Source organism: Epinephelus moara, chromosome 15 (genome assembly GCF_006386435.1).
Source record: "Epinephelus moara isolate mb chromosome 15, YSFRI_EMoa_1.0, whole genome shotgun sequence".
Lineage (NCBI taxonomy): Eukaryota > Metazoa > Chordata > Actinopteri > Perciformes > Serranidae > Epinephelus > Epinephelus moara.
Window position 1 is genome coordinate 9,582,040 of NC_065520.1, and position 22,107 is coordinate 9,604,146.

At 39.7% G+C, this 22,107-nt stretch overlaps 3 protein-coding genes across 9 annotated transcripts in view; 1 reads left to right on the forward strand and 2 right to left on the reverse strand.

Annotated features, from left to right (window-relative positions):
• Nucleotides 1–1,521, reverse strand: part of pspc1 (paraspeckle component 1) — a 30,748-nt gene extending 29,227 nt beyond the window's left edge. For all 4 annotated transcript variants that reach the window (XR_007571153.1, XM_050063711.1, XM_050063710.1 and 1 more), the window contains exons 1-2: nucleotides 1,026–1,521; nucleotides 270–419 (exon numbers count right to left, since the gene is read on the reverse strand). Coding sequence is in view for 3 of the 4 variants with exons in the window: in XM_050063711.1 (XP_049919668.1) it covers nucleotides 270–419; nucleotides 1,026–1,406 (531 nt within the window). In the remaining variant the exon portion in view is untranslated. The remainder of the gene's footprint in view (nucleotides 1–269; nucleotides 420–1,025) is intronic.
• A 1,397-nt stretch (nucleotides 1,522–2,918) lies between these two features.
• Nucleotides 2,919–11,139, forward strand: lypd6 (LY6/PLAUR domain containing 6). Of its 2 annotated transcripts, none has more exons than XM_050063374.1 (5): nucleotides 2,919–3,001; nucleotides 7,881–8,047; nucleotides 9,795–9,893; nucleotides 10,000–10,148; nucleotides 10,247–11,139. In XM_050063374.1, exons 2-5 carry the CDS (start codon nucleotides 7,927–7,929, stop codon nucleotides 10,412–10,414), a joined length of 537 nt encoding a protein of 178 aa, XP_049919331.1. In that variant the 5' UTR covers nucleotides 2,919–3,001; nucleotides 7,881–7,926; the 3' UTR covers nucleotides 10,415–11,139. The 2 variants fall into 2 exon arrangements, with proteins under 2 accessions (XP_049919331.1, XP_049919332.1); XM_050063375.1 differs by having other exon boundaries at nucleotides 10,018–10,148; nucleotides 10,247–11,131.
• A 2,854-nt stretch (nucleotides 11,140–13,993) lies between these two features.
• On the reverse strand, nucleotides 13,994–19,616 carry mmadhca (metabolism of cobalamin associated Da). Of its 3 annotated transcripts, none has more exons than XM_050063562.1 (8): nucleotides 19,542–19,616; nucleotides 18,990–19,034; nucleotides 17,084–17,225; nucleotides 16,551–16,768; nucleotides 15,277–15,382; nucleotides 15,071–15,189; nucleotides 14,901–14,987; nucleotides 13,994–14,727 (listed from the first exon to the last, which is right to left on the reverse strand). In XM_050063562.1, exons 3-8 carry the CDS (start codon nucleotides 17,223–17,225, stop codon nucleotides 14,509–14,511), a joined length of 891 nt encoding a protein of 296 aa, XP_049919519.1. In that variant the 5' UTR covers nucleotides 18,990–19,034; nucleotides 19,542–19,616; the 3' UTR covers nucleotides 13,994–14,508. The 3 variants fall into 3 exon arrangements, with proteins under 3 accessions (XP_049919519.1, XP_049919520.1, XP_049919521.1); XM_050063563.1 differs by having other exon boundaries at nucleotides 18,990–19,031; nucleotides 19,542–19,595; XM_050063564.1 differs by lacking the exon at nucleotides 18,990–19,034 and having other exon boundaries at nucleotides 19,542–19,559.
• Nucleotides 19,617–22,107: the final 2,491 nt, after the last annotated feature.

Consider the following 22,107-nt stretch of genomic DNA (forward strand, 5'->3'; position numbering starts at 1 on the left):
GGCGGTTATATATAATATTAATGCTGTCTAATCAGCATCTTGATATGCCACACCTGTGAGGTGGGATGGATTATCTCGGCAAAGGAGAAGTGCTCACTAACACAGATTTAGACAGATTTGTGAACAATATTTGTGAGAAATGGTCTTTTGTGTGTATAGAAAATGTTTTAGATCTTTGAGTTCAGCTCATGAAAAATGGGAGCAAAAACAAAAGTGTTGCGTTTATATATTTGTTCAGTGTATATCTTTGAAGCTCTTGTCCAGCGTACCTGTTCCAGCAGCTCATTTGTGACAGCAGGCAACAGGTTGCGCACTGTGAGTGCAGCACCATGTGTCGCAAAGCGGACCCTCATTGGTCGATTATTCAAAATAGTCCCATCCAGTTCAGCTTTAGCAATCTCTGCCAGCGTCCGGGTTTCCTGGAAGACATAGAGAAAAAAGGAAAAGGATGACGAATATGCAGTAAGGCACATTCTGGGATTCACAAAGACTGTAGAAAAAATGAATTGTTATCTTCACTTAAAGCTATTTACACACCTAAGTATAAAACTTGCAGCTCTATATTTCCTATGATCAAAAGTGTCACACCTAAGTTCAGACAATATGTTTCTGTATTATTTGCTCTATTAACATAGCTCTGTGTAGAAACAAGTATACTGCATTGTAATGTCACAGAAGAGAGGGTAAACAAGAATTTCATGTAACCTACTATCATTTTAACACATTAAAGTGGAAATATAGGTCATAACCTAGATAATATACTCTATAAAATGTAAAATAAATATGTTAAACCTTTCTAATTTAGAAACATACAACTGGTCACACGGAGTAACTGTTAATATTTTATTGTTAAATGATACACAGATACAGTCAGGTCAATATGCACCTTGTGCTAATGCTAACATAGCAGCTAGCTCCTCTTAGTTAAGACATTTCGATCCACATACAGAAATAGTTTAATACAATTAAAACCAGCACACACTGTGGTACAACAGCACACTTCAAACCCAATAAGCTGCACTTACCAGGCGGATGAAGCCGAACCCCCGGTCTCTGTTGATGAACACCTCGCTAATGTTCCCATATTTAGCAAACATGTTTTTGAACTCGTCCTCCGGGATATCCAGCGGGAGATTACCGACAAAAAGACGTGAGCGCTGGGTGAACGTCTTCTCACCGGGCTTCCGAAAATTGGTGATATCCAGAGTCATTTCAGCCCGGGCTTCTTCGTTACTTTCCCCGGCTCCCTCCGCTTGTTCGGCCGCCGGTGACTGCTGCTGCGGCGGCGCTGGGCTGTCTTTGTTCGCCGGTGACTGCTCCGGGGCCGGGGAGTCGGTCCCGCGTTTGGCCGGTTGTGGAGAGTTAGAGCTCTGCATGTTCGCTTGTTGCATATTTCGGTTAGCCATGCTCGGACAAAGCAGTTTATGTGACGTTATCTTAATTAAACTAACTTTGAGGAGAAGGCTTGAGGACCAGCGTTAGTGATGTACACCTCCCAACTTTCAAAGATGGCCGCGACGATTCTTCTTTTTCTAATCAAGTTCCGGCAGTCTGTGCGCTAATAAAGCGTAATGCTGCCCCCCACATGTGAGAGTTTGCAATGCACCCTATATTTCAAGTCCAGAAGCACGGAGAAAGTTCAGGACTCAACTTCAGACGCAAAAATAGATTTGAAGGAGTAAACCGATAGACCCACATCTGACAGCTCCCTTAGCAACGCCCTTCATGGCAACGGTTGCGCGCGCATTTGATATTTGGACCCAGCCAGGGGCATAAAGAGAACATTTGGACACTAGTTTGTGCACAGGGCAGTCTAGCAGCAATTTAAAAGCACAATAAATTACAATTATTCATTAAAGAAAGTTGATTTAGTTTAAAAAGACTAACTTATTGAAAGTGATAAATCAATTTATTCAAACTGATGGTTTTTATGGTGATGACATAAATATGTGGAGAGACTTCAAAGCTTTGACTATAAAAGAAAATGACCCAAAATCACAAATTTGGTTTAATAAAGCCCACGACATTGGTTTGTATAGGTAAATACTCCCTCAAAAAAACTTTAATAGAGGAGGGATCTCTCTGACAGAGTGGACAGGTCATGCAATAGATGCCATATGACCAAACAGAAATAACAGTAGGAAAATCAAACTACAGAGAAAAGGAATCACAATATTAACTTTTGATTATCAGTCAGTATTATTAATCAATTCATCCAGGAGTCACTACCCAACATTTCGACCCACCATTTGTCTTTTGCTTTAAGTTTTTGTCACTCCAGCAGTGTTCAAGTTTCTGAGGCGCATGCTGAAAGCTGTCTCCATGATGGACTGGCCATCTGTCCAGATATTAGGCACATCTGTGTGCATATGCTACTTAAATTCCTCTACTTGACAAGGGTCTTTGCTTTTCTGTCAGGGATCCCATATCCAGACAGGTCAGAGGACTGCTGCCTGTGGCTGATGAGCAGATGTGTGAATCTGTTGGCAGCAAACCATGTCTTTCACTTAAGGAATGTGAACAAGCAAGTGGTTTATAGGGTCTTGTAATTTGCCTACAGATATAATGTGTGCTCATTATAGCACAGGGAAGACTTGCTGTTTGATCTCTTTTGATCCTGAGCAAGGCCCTAGGGCATTTTGTACATAACTGAATAACACTGATCTTAGGATTCATTAAGTTTCGTTTGTTAGACGTGTATTGGCTGCATGTACACCTGAACACAGTGCATGCACCTGCCAATGCTGAATGTTAGAAGCAACTTTAAAATCCAATTATAAGTACTGATAATGCCAATTCAGTGTTTACTGATAAGATCCAGGAAATGTAAATATAGATCCTTACTGGTCCAGCTGCTGTGCTGCTGATGGGAGTAGTACTGACGTCACAGTGACGCTACAGCACCCTCCCCCCTCTGCTCCACAGAGCAGCGCACGGTACTTTCTTCTGTTTTTCATCTGCGCTGCAAGTCTCCTGCGGGCTGACCGAGGACACACAGCCGGTAAGTTGTATTATAAAGTACCGCAGACTGCCCGTGTGAACATGAGAAGTCAGTGCGTTTGTAAATGTCACGCTTTGGTGAAAATCTGCGCGCTAATTGAAGGTTAATTAAGGATATCACATTTGAAACCCACTTGTGAATTGATTCAATCGCGTTTATAGTCATATTTATGAGAATAAATATTAGGTATAATAATCGTCATGTGAGGATATATCAGAGTGTGACAGTGTAAGATAGTGTAATAGTGTAGTGTGTATACCGTCCTATAGGCTTTGAATTATTCAGGCTGTTTTAATTTATGTGGCTGAGATGTGAAGCGCATTTTGAGCAGATCTCTTTCATCACAGTACAAAGGGGGTATTTTTGTATAATTAATGCCATTTAATAAATGTAGACTGCTAAATCTGCACATTTATCTATATGAATGGAGCCACATATTTACACTGTGCAGTGATTGTGATTATGGTGATTGTGCATGAAAGGCTTATTAAAAACTTACTATAACCACAATTCAGAGGGAAATGCTTATTTTTTTCTCCACAATATTAATTTGACAAGATGAAAATATCCAAAATATCTAACAGTAGCTTCACCTCCACCAGCTATAATTTAAAATATTGCTGTCACAGTATCCATCAGTGATAGAAATACAATAATATAGTATGTAATGATAAAACACTAAAAGAAAATTCTGCATACTTAGCAAGCTGTGATTGTGAAATAAATTGGGCTTTCTGTAACCCCTGGTTTGAATAATAATTGGTAAATGTAACCATAATCATACATATACTTATGATAAATAATATGATATAATGGTAAATTGGTTTTCAAGTTTTGATTTTTCATTTATTCATCGTATTTTTTGTGGGGGGTCAAGGTTGGTCCCCCCTTGCGTTGACACCATGTCTATGTTCTTGAATAATCCATAGTTTTGATTTATTACATTCAGGACTATTGCTTGTTGCAGAGTGATTTCACATTGCAGTATTTGTGTTGGAAGGCTGAACTTTACACACAGTACTTAGGTGTCTCAGTCAACAGTGAAGTGTTAAACTGCTTAAGACATGAGAATTCAGCAACACTTACCGCAATTTCTCCAGTGCAGTCATGTATCCCCGACCTCGGCGCAGGGCTGAAAAACACGAGCAGTTGTATGTCAGAAGTTAAGCCTCTGCCATATGTGTCTGGTCGATGGGGCTGAGCTGCTGGACGTCGGCTGATCTTCAAAGGCAACCTTGGTGGTGTAAATCTGGAATTCTTTTGACACGCATGACCGACCATGAGCAATTATCCGTCATCTAAGGAATTAAACAGTTCACGTTTGACAATTTGTTTTACCCCCTACAGCAGCCAAGATCACTTTGGGATTATTCTAGTGATTTTTAACTAAGAAAATTATTTCCTAAAGCTGCTCGTAATGTTTAATTGTACAGTATGTGATGCTTTCAGGTTTGACAGATGAGTTTGAACAGCTGTAGAGGCCTCTGGGTGTTTAAACCAGTTTTCTTAAGTCTTGTCCGTTGGTAAACCTGCGTTCATGTGTTCCTCATGCTCTCCTACACAAGTGGTGTGTTTCTGCACATTTAAACATCTCTGTTTCTGACAAAATGCGCACAAGGACAGCTGACGTCTAAAAAATGTATTTACCGAACACTCCTGTATATGCAAAAACATCAATCACTCACATACACTAGCACATCTATGAGAAAGGAGTCAAGAATTTGGCGAGGATGACTCTCCCAGTGATATTTACGATTAGTTGGATCATTCCTGTGGGTTTCAGTCATAAATATCTTTGACAGCAGTACCTGCAGACAGAAGGTGTGAAGTAATTGGTCACAGGTTTGTCAGAATGTTACTGAAAGAGTCTTCTCTTGGAAACACCTTTAAAGTAATATATATTCAGAAAACAACCTCTGCACTTCTGATGACTGATTTAGAGCACTGGAGATAACCCAAGTTCTCTCTGGTATGAAGAGGTCATAGGCAGGGTCATGAGGCAAACAGTATTTTAAAGTCTTCTTCTCACCAACTTTGACACTCACAATCTACAGATTTAATGTCCTGTTGTCAGGGGTGACAGAAAGATTTAAAACCCTGCTCTCCTTCAGATTCTTTCAGTCCTGTGACCCGAAGGAGTTGGTCGGCGCCGATTGAACCCTGAGTGATATAAACCCTCTCCATCCCACTCCAGTTGTAACAGGGAGCTATTGTGCCTAATCCCCACGGCCCTGCCTCTCAGACTCAGACCAAATTTTACTCCAGGGAAGGCTCGGCATCTCTCAGACGGCTCAAAGTTTTTCTTTCAGCACACAGAATGGCATTATGAGCTATACAGTAGCAGTTGTGCTCTGAGGAGCTTAATGAATGCAAACCCATGGACCAAAAGACTCTGAATCGTTTCATGATGTTATTAAGCCGCGTCCCCAGAACTCAGCTTCTGTAGTGAACACTAGCTTCAAGAAATTAAAACTAAAGGTTAGCTGTTGTTGGAACATAATTGTTGCCTGGATTATGTATATGATGTCACAGACAGGCCGGAATACAGATTTGTAAACAATAGAGCAGCATGGAGGCCAGTAAAATATTACAGTGGTTACTTCTTTACAAATCTCTCACTTACTCAGTCTCTTTTTCAAACTCTAACTTTAAAGGGGTACAAATTGGCGCATTCAACCGGGTGTGGTGTTTCCATCCATGTCATTCGGAGCTGGAGCCAATTAACACCCTTGACTACTGTAGAATCATTTGACTTGGATGTGTATGGCGATTGTAACCTTTCCCATGATGAAAAATATATATAAAAAAATATTTAAAATAAAAATATTTGCAAAATATTCAACCTGATCTTACTCTTTCAGAGGAACCAATTTCCAAAATTCAGACGTTATTCCCATGGTCTAATACAGTCCAAAAATATTAGTACATTCACAACTCTCCCCCAAATCCAAGAACTAGAGTGCTGACACTCAGACTTGTGATGTCATCAAGTGTAAAGTCTGGACAATGACAATGAATTGGGAAAGATGTTACAGATGACACAGAGAGCACCCAGGGGAATGTTCTGAGTATATGGGTACATTTTATGTGTCAGAACTGAGAACACTGCTCATTTGGGTGATTTTTATATTTTATACTTGATGACATCATCAGTCTGAGACTTACTTCTCTGACTTCTCTAGTTTCTGGCTTTGTAAGAGAGTAGATCTTATTCACCAATACTGACTGAACTCTCCTGGGTCATGGAAATAACATATTGGAATTATTGATTTAGATGCTGTACTTTCTTCGTGTAATATTGTTATCACAGTGCCAACATGTTAAATGTGGTCAAACTGATTTTTTTTACGATACACTGAATAATCAGAGCCTTTGATACCAAAAATAAGTATTCTGTGTACAGTAGTTGTTCTGTCTGCCCCCAAGACATGGATCAATGTTATTGGGGCATGCATAACGCTAAGAAAACAAGCATTTACAACCACACAATGCCTGGGGATAAAACATAAAATGGAGTCAGAGAGGCATCTGAACTCATCGCTGATCTTACACTTCTGATGTACGGGGCAAAACCAGGTCATCTGGTATTTAATTCGTTGACTGATGTCTCAAGGAATCTTAGAGGAACATTTGTCAGAGTGTGTTCTGCCTGTAACTGAATATTTGAAGTGAATATTATTAGATGTCATCAAGGAAAATAACTTCAATGAATTTCATATTTTACATTTCAGGTTTTTTTCTTGCAAACAAAAAATACTTTCAGTCTTAATAAACCAAGGACATTCAGGTATTGTCTCTCAGACTATGTAAATTACTCCCATATAGTGACAAAGCATTCACATTTCTGCAAACTGTAATGCCCCCTCTTAAAGCTCATCTGACTGTCCAGTGTTAAAACGATACGTGTCACATGCCCTGTTTGAAGTAATAAGCTGTCGGATATTCTGAATGTAGTTCAAACGTTTGGGGAGTAAAGTTCATGTTGGGGATTTTTTCTCTACAGTATATGCTCGTCACTGACTTGTCAAATCCTCCTTTGGAGTCTGGAATGAAAACAAATTGCTTCCTGCCTCAGGCTGTTGTTTCAAAGGGTTAACATCCTTTTTCAAATAAATAAAAAACATTTTGGATGTCATTGCCAAGCGATATTCCCACATTTTTTCGAAGTGATTTTTCTGAAATTGACATTTCTGTTAGAGATACATTAGCACTTGGCTCCACACTCAAAAAATATCTGCTTCCAATCTCTCCCTCTCTAAAGGGCCAACACCAGGACTTTATTAATGGGGCTGTGAATCTATTTATCCAAGGAACCGATTTGGAAGTAAAGGAGGTCTGGGAGGGGGACGTTTCCTCCTTGAGCAGACCTGCTGTTGCAAAGAAGTCAGAGGCTTGGCTTTACCAATAAATGACCTATTGCATGACCGAAAAAAAACAACCCATCTGGCGAGCAAGGACTAATGGCTAAATTCCCGGAGGGCAAAAGGGGCTTGTAATTGAAACATTACTCATGTTTATGTCAGAAGTGACAGTGTTAATAGTTATAATAGATGTCTTCCTGTGCTTTGTCTGCAGACTGGTAGGGGTCCTTTTTGACGTTTAAATAATGAAGGGAGCTCGCAGCATGAGCAGCACACAGCTGATCACTTTAATAGACTAATTCTTTCTATTATTAGATGCTGGCTTTGCTTTACTCATTCAAGACATTTGTTTTCATTTTCTCCATTCACTGCAACTCCAAAATTATGAAATATACACATATTTTTTTACAAAAAAGGTGTTAAAAAAAGTCTATTTATTGAGATAGTCTTCTTGTGGATTTATTTGAAACCACCTCTGTGGTGTGTTTCAACTGCTCACGGTCTCTTCTCTCCCACAGAGTTTGCCTGCCCAGAAAGAAAAGTGCATGAGGGAACTCTGGGGCGATGATGGAGGCCTGGCCGACAGTGGCCTGGGTCCTGCTCATGACCAGCATTGGTGATTGGCTGAAAACTGTCCAGTCACGGGACTTTACCATGACGGACATCATCCTGCTGCATCCCTCAAGTAGGAGCATGATAAAACTATGTGCATGACGTTTTTAATGTGAAAACATTAGGGCTGCTTTATCACCTTTTGGCAGGTGTTTGGAGATGTTGTCAAATTCACATAATGATGTCAGTAAAATAGTAAACATTCCCATCTTTTTTAATTCTTAAAAAATATTTGTTCAAACCTGCTTCCAACAGAATCATGAGACAAAAGCTTTGGGAACTGTATTTAACAGGCTTTGTAGCCTGTTTCATAACTGCCCTTTTCATCCAAAATTGCTGTTTCCCAGCAAGTATAGAGATCACATCCTTTGTGCAGTATTTTTCTGGATAAAGCAGTATAACATTTATATTTCTCAAACAATGTCAACATGTCATTTTTATATGTGTAGGTTTATGATCTCTGTATAGTATTAAAAAAACATTTTGTCTCCAGTTAATGAGAATCTCAATATTTTGGCTAAAATCGCTGCTGGACGCTGAAAAGAGAGTGTGTGATAGGCATAAACTGAATCAACATTAATGTTACGTGGTTGAAAATAATTTATAATTCAACTCACATTTGTTCAGCATTGAGTTGGTTCATTTTCTTTGGTTAATACTCGTGGATAGGTCCCTATATATAATTTAATGTGGAACTTTTCAACTTGCTAGCTAACACTGTCTGCTTATCAACCTATTCATGGTAACATAATACAGTAACTTTCACCACTGCACATTTAGAAAGGCCACCGCAAGAAAAAAGTGTACTTTGTATAAATTATCAAATGGACAATGGATCATAGATATTTGTTTCTTGCTGCCAGCTATTTGCGATAGCTAACGGAGCTAGCATGCTAACTTAAGTGGGCCTAGTTGTTCTCCCAGGATCATTCCTACATTTAAATGCACATTATATTACATAAACAAGGAACAGTTTTTCTGGCCTTTCTGAAATGAGTAATGTGAAAGTTATTATGTCCTGTTATGATCAAGGAGTTGACAACCAGACAGCTGTAGCTAGGTAGAGTGCTAACTAGTTGAAAAGTTGTCTACTTCCACATTAAATTAGATCATATAGAGGATATCTCTGTCAAGTATTACCCAGAGCAAACAAAACAAAACCAACTAGTTTTTACATTCCTCATGACGATAAATTGTTTCCCACCACCTAAGTATTCAGTTCATATAAGCCTAACACACATTCCCCTTTTAAGCATCCAGCAAGGATTATAGCCAAAATATCGAGATTTTACTTAACAGGAGACAAAACTTTATTTTCCCTCTGCTACACGTTGATCATAAACCCATGAATATAAAAACAAGTAATTGCAATCACTTGAAAAATGTAATGGTAAAGAACTTTTTATCCAGAAAAAAAATGCAACTCCCAATTTTACTTGTATTTGTTTACAGGGAGTTCTTTCTCTTCCCAATATGGTGGGAGCCAACTGAGCATCTAATTTTCTATATCTATGGTTGGCAAGAGCTGCCTTAAGTCAATCCATTACTGGTGACAGCAACTTAGTGCAGCCAAGTCTCCAAACTCTTTCCTTTAATGCTGATGCCACTTGACCAAGCAGACTGCCTGTTTTTCATTTCTACCAACGATGGGTGTAAGGAAGTACTCAATTAAATTAGCATTTAAATTGTGCATTAATTCAATTAATTAATTAAGTAAGTAATAAAGATATGAAGAAAATGTCACTATTCTATTCAGCGTCAATGATGATTAATTTGATTTTAAAACGATATTGTGTGTGTGCGCGCGTGTGTGTCCACAGCTACTCCTCATCCTGGCAGCTTCAAGTGCTTCACGTGTGAAGATGCTGCAGATAACTATGAGTGTAACCGCTGGGCACCGGACATTTACTGTCCAAAAGGTATGTCGGACTTTTCTCATCTGTGCAGCAAGAATGAGTGAACACAATAACCTCCCTATAGACAAGATCTGTTTTTTCTCAGTAGTAAAATAATGCAGAGATGAAGGCGTACCATGTCTTCCAGATGCCAGATACTGCCACACACTCCACATGATGGATAACCACGGAGACAGCGTTTCTGTGACCAAGCGTTGTGCGACCCTGGAGGACTGCCAGTTTACCGGCTGTGCTGATGTCACTGATAATGGCTATAAGGTGTGTGGAGATTAAAGTGCATCAACAACCTGATGCTCATGTTATGAAAAAGATTTTCCAAAATAAGGACATCTTACCATTTAAATTTCATTGGTCAGATGTGCTCGTCCTGCTGTGAGGGGAACATCTGTAACGTTTTGGTGCCGAGGAATGCGAGCAGCGCCATCTTCTCCTCGACTTCTCCTCTGGTCAGCTCGAGCAGAGGGGTTCTTCCTGCAACGCTGAGCTACATTATCATCGGCCTCTTCACAGCTGGACATGTTTAAACTCCACACCTGTGGGATATATATCGCATATCAAACCCAACTTGATAAAGGACACTTTTTGTGTAACTGTGACTGTAATTTTTTAACAAACCTGCTACATGCATCATCAGTTCATGTTTATTTCACCTTGCTCAGAGTACCAGATTGATTAGATTACCATCATGTGGATGTTTAGAAAATTAGGACCGATCGAATTAAAGAAAAAACTGTTAATACTATACCATACTCCTTTCAAATTAGGTTCCCTTCCTCCTCTCAGACAATTTTACAATTTGTGTAAGCTTTTTTGTTAATTTATTCATGATAAGTGTGCTGTAACAGTATTCATGTGACAGTGTGTATTTTATAAGGTTTTAATATTAAATTGATTGTGTAACTGATTCTAATCTTTTTTAGTATGTTAGAAGAGAATACAAAATGTAGACTGATGTCAAGTGACATAACTGCAATCATCTTTTGGGAGGGCGAGGCCAAAGTGACGGCCAGGGGGGTCATGAGCCCCCAGTGCAACCTCATCGGCCCCTTACCAGAGTATGGATGTGCTATGGATGTATTACTGAGCAAAGCCACCAGGCACGGGTTAAGGGTCTTAAAGGCCCTGTCTCCACCCTAGCGTTTCCACCTCAAACAGTACTTATATGTGGGCGGCCAGTGGCACAGATGGAAAACTGGACCTCGTTTATCGTCGATAGGATTAGGATATATGCAGTTCACATAATCTGGTCGAAATTAATATATATTTTTAAATTGTTGAAGATCCATTCATTACTGAAAGTGAATGTCATCCAAGAGAGACAATAAAAGTAATGGTCGAAGTTGTCACAGAAATTTAAGGTGTGCTGATGGATTCATGTCTTCAACTCATGCATTGAGTAACATTACAAGTTAACGTTCCACCTTAAAAGTTGCCGGCAGTCGGCCCAGTGAATGAAGTTATTTTTTTTCTCAGACTACAGCTACTGCGAGAGACAGCAAAACATCCTTCTATTTTGTAGTTATAGTTTACTAAAATATTTAAGGTATGAACAGTGGTTATACGAGCCTCAAAACCAGCCACAACTCAGCCCTGAACAGAGTGACCATCCTCTATTGACCAATCAATGGACTGCAGTGTTCACAGCTCCACCCTTTAGTACCAGATCTGTGTGCTAGGTACCCCAACAGAGGGGGGGACCAAAAATGGGGACGGTACAGAACGGTTACATTGGTACAATCCACAACTTTTCACAGTGGAAACAGAAAAAATGTGTACTGAACTGAACTGAACTGTACCGTACTGCTTGGTGGAAATAGGGCTAAAGTGACAGGTGGCCCCCTAGCTACACCCTAGCCGAGGATCAGGAAGGCTGGGACAGTGAATTCACTGACAAATGTCAAATTAATGTGTACTAACCCAGGAGGTTAAAAGGAGAAGTCAAGGTGTCCTATCATGTTATATCACTGGGGTACAACATGTGCAGTGAAATCTGGTCTGCACTTCTTGAAAGGCTCAATAGCTGGCACACTATCCTTGAAACAGGGGAATGATTGATTCGTTACACTGAGGTGTCTGCAGTCTGCCCTGAGTAGGAATATATTTTACACAAAAGAAAAAAAGACACAGGTGAAAATTACAAATCTGCAATAAGAAAGGTTTATAACAAAAGACCATAATGGACACAGTGAACTGAAGTACCAAACGCCGTCCACCAGCCGGACCAACCTTCTCATTTGACAGCTAAACAGTACACTAAAATAGGTTTCTGAAAACATGAGGCAATGCAGTAACAGAATATCAATTCATATTTGATTAGGGCTGCCTACTTTGATAGTTTGACTGCAGTTCATGGAGTGACTGACATTACAGACAGGTGTGTTTGAGACTCCTTGGCTTTGATTGGTTGTTGCTGCCGCCCTGCAGTCTGATTCTAGTGAATGCCATTAGAGGCAGAAGGAAAAGGAGAAGGGACATCATTTTTTCACAAACTATCTCAGATCCACAAAGCTGAGTAGATTATAGTGACAGTTTCAGCAAATATGATGAAAAGTTATTTTCATAAAAGCTACCAACTGTAGCCAAATGTACCAGATGTGTCTCCAAACATTAAATTTGTTTCAGGTTCAAAATCCAGACAAATCAAATGTTCCTTGTTGCATCCAGCAGTCAAACCAAACCAAACCAAACCAAACCAAACCAAACCAGTCCACTAATACAATTCTCTCTTGCAGAGAACGTAAAGTGGTCATTTTGTTAACATTAATTACCTATAAATATTAGTGGGTTATAGCATAGTGATAAAATCTCTTTGAATTCCATACACTGAGACATCACTTTGATATATATATTTTTTTATACAGTGATTCCCATTACAATGTCAGACAAAAAGTCCTGTAAATATTATTAATAAAGCCCAATATTTGCCATTACACTTGGCTTTGAAAATGGGCAAAAGTTATGAGTTTAGATCAGGCATCATATTACTGCATGTCACTAACTCAAGCTTCTTCCCTGGAGCCTTTGTGCTCTGATGTCTGGCAGGTTCCCTTGGATCACAGTTGCACTTCGATTGTTGGTCCTGTTTGCGCTGCTGCCATGGTTCTGTCTGAAGCCTACTACTACTGCTATTATTTTAAGTCACACTTCCACTGTATATATATATATATATATATATATATATATTTATATTTATATTTATATATGTATGATTATTATTGTCACAGGCATATACTATCATAAACTACTTTTCTTATTATTCATATCTCTATAATTACTGTCAATCATTATCATTGTTGTTGCTGTGCATCTCTATGTATGATTTTGTCAGATGAAGTACTGTAATTTTATTATGTTCTGTACGACATCTATTGCATGTCTGTCCGTCCTGGGAATGGGATTGCTTTTAAGCTGCTCCTCCTGAGGTTTCTACCATTTCTTTCGCCACTACAACATAAAATTCAAATACATTCAAAATCAGCCCCTTGCATATCATATACAGTATGTTGTTAAGGAAAGTAACACCATGTCCATGATAGACGCAGTCGAATTCATATTCTGAGGATTACTGGCGTATTTGGGAATTTTGAAAATATGTGACAAGCATCTGCAACAAGGGATGGTCTGAAAATATTATCTGAACTCTGCATTTTCTTTGCATCCACCACTTGACTGAAGTGCTTGCTTGGATATATGCAACTCAACCATGTTCTCATGAAAGGTACACAAAAGTAATACATTAGTTTGTGTTGTTGGTGTGTGTGTGTGCCAGGCAAATTAAATGCCAGGCTCCACTGTCAGAATACTTTTGTTGAGTTTGTCTTTTTGCTCACATCATCTGAAATTACATTTGGATTGTTTCTTTTATTAAGGTACAAATCTCATTTTATCATATAAAAGTACAGGTAACTCTTCATTATGAGAATTACATTTCAGTCTGGGAAAATTTGACTTAACCTCATAAAGGCCTGAGGACCAAAAGTTGTTTGCAAGCAGAAAGACAGTGCAGGAATTCTCTTTTCCTCAGCTATCAATGTACAAAAAATGGAGTGGTAAATTTGGGAAAGCACTTCTGTGAAGGAGCACACACTCACAGGCACAGGAAATACAGTGTCACTGCAACCTGATGAGAAGTCACTTTATTTGCAACAGTTCTGTCACAACTGTGATGCTTAAACAGAAAGTGTCCTTGTTTCTTTTGATTATGTGCAACAGAAAAAAATAACACTGTACATGTTCGTATGAAAAGTTATTGACCTGACAACTTGGTTTACATTTCAAATCCATGATCCTATCATAAAACACGGATTATGTCGTCCTTTGAAGCATCAACATCATCTGTAAAGTTTTCTAACAGCAGATATCACATGTTGAAATGCCTTTCATTTGTCATGAGAACTCTTCACGCTGCACTGAGTGTGTGTTTGTCCCTGGATTTAGTGCAGCATTGACCTCTTGTCAGTTAGGCACAGCATCGAGGTCGACATTAGAGTCTCCGTCAAATCCTTGTTACAGTAAGACAAACTCAGCATAACCTCTCACTGACACAACCATGTACCAACACTACCATATATTAAGTTCCAAGCTTCTTCAAACCATAAATAGAGGCATTGTAAAAAGCCTACTCCTCATCAGGGAGCGCATTTGAAAGTCCTTGTAGTCTTGCGATAGCAGCACTGTGAGTGGGTGCATTGGTGAAAACAGTCCCCACAAACAAAGGCGTTCCTCTCAGGATGTGGCGAATAACTGTGCAGGAGCCCGACACTTCGATGTGGAAGCCCAAGTCTCTCAGTTCCTCCTCTGTCCGTAGTTTGGGTTGACTTTGTGGTGATGCAAAGAACTGTTGAGGAACATAAAGTGATGGTGATGTACTGGACTCATTCAGAAAGTATACAGACCCCCTTTCATTTAAATTCATTTCTCTTATTAATCTATACCCCATAATTACAAATACTCAAAATGCCCTGGAATTCCTTTAATGCAAGAAATTCGACCACAAGCAGAATAACTCACAGCTTCCCCCGTTGTTGGGTCGATGAAGTCCGCCCAGTAGCCTGCAGTCCACAAAGCGAAGCACATTTCCTTTGCTCCGTTCACAAACTGCAGTTAGGAGAACACTCAGTCAGCAGCTGTTTCAACATTACATCGCATCTATAATAATAAGATAATATCACAGGACTCACTTTGTGGAGCAGCTGGTCTCTGTCCGGTTCTACTGCCCCCTCGCACCAACTGTTACTCTGTGTGACCGTCACGACTGTGATGGAATTGGTGGGCGCTGAGGGGAACATGAGCTCAAGCTCTAACACAGAGAGAAAGAGAGTTTGGTAATTCAGTTTATGATGAGTCAGTGTGTAAGATGAGTTAATGCCAAGTCACCATCCCTTACCTTTTCTTAACAGCTCGGGGCAGGAATTTATGGAGCAGTCCGTGTCTGTCTGATTAAAGTACTGCTCGGCTTTGTTGACTCGCATGTCTATCGTACCCAAGGTTCCCTGAAGAACAAACACACAAATGCACATTGATAAAGCAGCTGTGAGGACTGGAAATACATGCAGTCTCAAAAGTTGTTTTTGGATAATGTTTGTAATAGTTGTTTTTTATCATGTGTCATAATAGATCATATGATAACTGTTTACTTAATAATCTTTCCAAAGGTAATTCCATTGAATGGCTAAAAACTTGGGCTGCAGCTATTGATTCTTTTAGTAATTGAGTATTCTGCCGATTTATCAAGTAATCAGATAAGAAATACGTTTTCATTAAATTACTGTAGCTTCATTTAAGGACAAGAGTAATATATAAAAGAGAGAATAATAAAAGTGACAGGAAACATTTTTATTGCTTTAACTGCAAAACATTTGTCTGCAGTGTGCACTTTAACAGTTGTGACAGATCAAATGATGCATCTGCTGTCTGTAAACTCAGCTAAGCTCAGCTGAACATGATGGAACCCGCTGCACAAAGCTGTCCAAAGTGCGATTCTGCGACTTAAGAGTATAATCATTTTTCTTTTAATTGATATTTACTATGTGGCCTTCATAAATATCATACTTTAAGTTCCTGTGACTGGCTACTTTAAACTCAAGGGGTCAAAGGTGCCTTACACCTGCTGACCCTACTGACTGCGATCCAATTAATATACCTGCTGTACTTGATTGGTGCATTTAGGCTCTATTTTCTACTGTGTGTGTGTCTGAGAATGATTGATGGGGTGCATGTGTGCATTAGTAAGTAAAGGATGCGTATGTGTTAATTTGTGTGTGACATAACATAACTGACAACTGCATTTCATTGTCCATGTGTTGCGATTTTCTCTAGCAAAACTTAGCTAATACGCGTGATACATCGTCAGGTAACCCTAGCCAACACATTGATTTCTGTTATTAATCAGTCAATATAAGGCCATAATACACGTACGTTCTTTACATGCGTTAGGAGTCTCAGCTAGCAATCACTGACTGAGGTTAAATGCAATTAAACATGACATGTGGGGTCCGCTCGGCGAACTTGATGCATAATGCATAATCTTCACAGGTGGTTTGGGGATTTTTCACTGGTAAATGTTAAGTCCCTGCACGGTTGCTGAAACCCAAAAACAAATAAATGAATAAAAGTAGCTACAGCCCTGCCGCAATTAAAAAAATATATTCAAAAGCGTACCTGAAACTCATTAACAAACTGGGCCAGTATGAACTGGTGTCTTTCTATGCTGCTTGGGACTGTCAGTACATCAGGCACTGTCCTGTGGACTGGGGTCTTCTTTTGGTTGCCCATGCCTTCCAGGTGGCAGTCAAAACCCGAGTTACCTGGTAACTGAAAGCGCTGGTCCTGAGGTCCAAATGGTCCCATGTTCTCATCAGGCCACACAGTCCTGGGGCCTGGAGGGAATGTGACAAAGATATGTGAGTGTGTTTGCTCCTTTGTTTTTCTTTGCTTTTTCCTCCCTCAGTTTGCTGCTGAAAACGTATCTGTAACACTGTCTGTAGCCATGTTTGACTCGCCAACCCTTCACTGTGTCAAATGTTGTTTTGGAAACACAATCCAACAGACTGGAGCAAGCACAAGGAAACAACTGCACTAAAATGAAATTCATAACATCCCTGCAGATCTAAATTAAATCCTGCTGTAAACTGTTCACACTATGATCACATTTACCAGCAACTGGTGACTATTTCATTCAAAGCTTGACTCACCAGAGTCTGTGGGTGATACGGCGATGTAAGGCTCATCTGAGCTCGCAGCAGAGAAGGTTCTGGTTCTGCCGACACATCGGGCAGCAAATGTTTGATGGCCACTGGCCTTGGATAGGACCAACCTGCCTCGACCACACAGCATCTACACAGAAACCAAAGCATCTGTTAACAGTCAGAAACATTTTAAGAAAGCCTGTTGCATAAAACAGGGATAGTATTTGATTACTTCTAAGTATGGTGAACAGTATCCCTGCAGCTACACACTCCTCCTGTTTGTTTTATGTAAACATGCACATGTAATTTAACCTCCTTTTTGCTTGAAATGTTATGGTGAATTCAGTATTTGGGTGATTCAACAAAAATCCAAAGTTAATGCTGAAATGTTGGGGGTAAAGTGTATAGCTAGAGAACACATAATGCTTTAACACTGAACAAATGCCAAGCTGATGACCATGTCATAACCTAAATATGTATACAGAAATATCCTGAGACTACCCGTTTTCAAGACATGGCTGACAGAACTTACCTCGGTACTGCACATGGAGAAAATTCGATATGGCATGATGAACAATCTTAAGAAGTTCTACCAGACTTGGCAGCCATTTTTAGACTATCTTACTAAGTTTAATGGGGACCCTGGTCATTGATAAGATCTATAATAGGCCACTCACCTCATCCTTGAGAATTTGTGTTTTAACTTAGAGTACTAGTGATGCAACAATGTATGTCATTGCTTGAAGTGTACGCCCTGTTCAGTTTTTGCTCTTGTTTTACTCACTCCTTTTATTTGCCTTTTTTTTTTTACCTTTATCCTTATTTTTTTGTATGTCTTGCACTACTTTGAAAAAGACCTAATAAAGACATTGTGCAAAAAAAAAAAAAAAAAAAAAAAAAAAAGATCCTGAGCAGTGTTGCCAAGTCCGCTTATTATAAGCAACTCTGGGCTTGTTTTTCTGTAAAGTCGCTTACAAATATTGGTGGTTGCGGTTTTTTTGGGCTTGTTTCTAAAGCGTAGTTGCTTATTTGGGCTTGTTCCCAGCTCCATAATAAGTTGTCAAGCAGATATTTTCGATATGTTATTTAAACGTAGGATAGTTTGTCTTGCCTGTTCCGTCTGCCCCTCCCCTTTCCCCATACACACAGGAGACAGCAGAGATTTTTTCCCACCCGCATCCTGCTTCTAATTGGCTCTGACCCTGATGGCAACGAGTACTAGCCAATCAGAGGCAGAGCAGGGTAATGTGTTTTTTTCTGGTTAGGAAAACATCAGTCCTGTAACTAAAAGAAAAAAGATGAGTGCATAAAAAGCAATAATAAATAAAGAATTTGTGAATTCAGGATGATATATATATATATATAATTATCAGAGGTTTACTGTGTATATAATGTACTTGGTACATCAGTCTATATTTGATATCCCATCTGTTTTCTAATGTTAAATAATGTTAAAAAGTGGTTTAACTCCCTCTTGTGGTCATTGTCCTGAAGCTCTGTGGGGAGAAAAATAAAGTGTGTACCGTGGGTACAGTTTTGCAAAACTGTGCACAGTTTACTTATCTGTCCACATGGATGTAAATTGACAATCTGTACCCACAGTTTAAAACCCGTCCCCACGGATTGTAAAACCGTGCACACAGTTTATTTAATTATCTCTCACCGGAACCTAGGGGGGCTCCGTAGAAAAAGTCGCTTGTTTTGGACTTGTTTTCACAGGCCTGGTTGCTTATTTGTCTCGTGAGATCTGGCAACACTGATCCTGAGACATTTTGTATTTTGCATGTAATTTGTACGATAAGCAATATCCTGAAAAAAAGTTTGGCTGACACTCTTTACATAAAAGGACAGGGGTTTAAGTAGCTGCACCATGCTAACTAGCTAACCTAACTACTGTTGTTATGTCACTTACACTACAAGACACTGAGGTTCGTCTTCTTCTGCTTGCTTAAACCTGCTGGATAAAAACAGCAACGATTGGTACAACAGAAGAAACCTTCCACTGTGTTTACTGAGTCAAAACAACAACCTCTAAGTTAGCTTTACATTTGCTAGGCTATCCTAGCATTTGCTAGCTGACATGATGCAACGGTTACATGCATCTTTCACGAGGCTGCAAAAGAAGCAAGTGTCGAGACTATATACATTTGCTTCAGGAGTGACAGCAGCGGTTGACTTGTAAGAGATAAATAAATGCTCATAAAATGTCAGGAGATCAACACAAACAAAACAGCTAACTGTCTTTAGCGCGTTGTTTGCTAACATTAGCCCATACGATAGGTCAGCTGATCTTCTTATGTCACTTTCCCTTTTTAAACTGTTTTGTACACTTCCTAAAGTCATATCATCTTTCAACAAACACAGCACAACCTGGATAATAAACACGATCATATCCTTGCTTTAAAAAGGACAAACATACACCTGTTAATGGGATTATATTATGAAAGGTACACGTTGTTCTTACCTGTCAACTTGCACGCTCGCGACTCTATGCTATCGCAAAACACCGACGGGAAGTGACGAAGGACAAAATGCTCGTGCGCAGTTTGCGTAACAGTTACATCAACTCACATTTTCATAATAAGGTTTTAAACAGCGTAAAATTGTGTTATTTTTGAAACAATATTAAATTTATAACACCATAAACTTTTAATCATTGTCTTTATACACTTATACTTTTAACCAGTGCTGCACTTTAGATATTACAGACCGTCTTTACGAATGTTTCACCACAAGATGGCGGCAAATTATAAGTTAACAAGAGCAAGGACTTCATTACAACAGCAGCCCTGCTCCTCACTGCTTTGCACTGTGGCCTTAAAGTACTATATTAGTTGGCACTGACTTACTTTTGTTAATAGTTATTGGTTAAATCATGATGATAACGGGAGTGTCCGACAAAAAAAAGGACTATTTGTTGTTTCCAGCTTTAGCTTTACTAACTATGTTGGGAAACAGCAGCTAATTAATGCCAGGTGTGGCCGATGATTGTCCAGCTGCATTGATTAGGCTGATGATGTCACAGGCTTGAACTTTTAGATATCAATATACATCAACACCCTTTGCTCTTAGTGTCATGAAAACAACTTTAGTGGACGATAAAGGGCAGGAAAGTGCATTAATAGCACTTTCACTTAATTTCCCAGAACTCCTTTAATTCTCTTTACCTTGGCTAACCTCTGTATAATGTCCAGAATCAAAGACACAGTGTGTTTGTACTGGGCAACTCCCAGGCGGGAAACTGTGGAGAAAGGGTACACATGCTCAGCAAAATTCCCTCCCTTGATCAATAAAGTCTCAAAACTAGAATAGAGGAATTGTCCTGGCAAGAACAGTGTCGCTTTCGGAAGACGTGAAGGACAAAGACAGCTAGTAAAGTACATTTTGCTGGCGTAGACACATCTCTTTAGCTGACTTGGACAAGCTGATTGACACTTTCTCTGAACTGACAGGATATGCAGTGGGAGTTTACCCGGGGACCAACATGCTTCACTCATTGTGGGCTACTGCAGCAACATCAAGTGTGTGTATGTGTGTGTGGTGATGAGGCATGTGGAACCGCACAGAGCTTGGCTGTCAGTGAGTCTCCCACAGGATCATTTGTAACAGCAACGCAGCATCCACCCGAGATGGAGCCCCTGTGGGATGTACACACACACACACACACACACACACACACACACTGATATGCACCAGCATCCCAAAGTAGTTTCCAAATGAATTCTTCACCTCAGGCTCTCTCCACAGTGTTGTTATTTGGTGGTGAAAAGCACTGAATGAATCAAGACGAGTTGAGTCTGGTGGAAATTCAATACTCAGATTTGTAGTAAGATAATGTGCAGCTGCTCTGACGGTAAATTCTTTTATTATTAATGTGCTTGAAATGAATCGATTTATCAATAAAACATCAGAAAATAGTCAAACTCTAAATCACAAGTTCCTGATCCCAAGGTGACGTCTTCAAATTGCTTGTTTTGTCCGACGTAACTGCGTAATCAAACCGAAACTTGCAAACAGAAACAATTTACTAAGCATTTTTCAGTCTGTTCATTTCTTGCTGTGATCAGGGAGGAACCTATCATACCAGCCTGGACTTAATGTGATATAATAGTTCAATATCAGGCCTAATTGTTTCTGTGAAAGACTTTTCCCTGGACAGCCGAGACTGGTCTTGTGAGTGGAATTCCTAAGTGCGGTGAAGCCTTGAGACCTCCAGACAAAGCCATGACTCAGACGAGTTGCTTTTATTGCTGCGCTGTCAGGCCACATCGGATCTTGTCTGGAATCAGCACTTTTCTATTACCATTTCATCCACTGTCGAAAACCACATTTCCATGTCGCATTCGGAGCTACCTGCCTGTGTCAGCAGCATGCTATTAACTGCACTCACTCCTTAACTAATGATATATTGAGAGCCATGAAAAGTCTATAACCCATCTCCTCAGCATGTGAGGATGACAAACATAGGATTCCAGAGAACAGGACTTGGTCATGTTTCCCAACACCTCCACCTGACTGTTTATCCATGCTCGATGGTGCTGGATTTAAAACCCTGGTGTTCATGTGTAAGGCTGTATCTCCAGGCTACAGTCTAGTCCCCCATGTCAACCCTTGTTTACTCTTTGCCACTACTATAAACTTAACCCTAAGGCACTGACATTTACATTCCTGCAAGTGGTTACTTACTGGCTTGCAGCTGAAAACCAACACCTGTCAGGACAGACAGTATTTACCTAAATACAAAAAGTATAAAATACAAAATCTAGGCTTGCAGAATTTGATGCAGAACCTGGGAGCTACCTTTATTTGCTATCTTGTCGAGAGTTAGATAAGATCAATACTAGGGATGTGCACGATTCTACATCTTAACGATTCAACGTCCACCACCTCAGTAGTCGGCACCAGAAATATTAGTCGGTTAAACGTATTGGTGTTTTATTCATGTACAAGGCTGCTTAACTGTCATGCAACCACCCGCCACTAGTGGGTGCTGCAGTAATACTAAAGGAGACTGGAGTTTTAAACCAGCG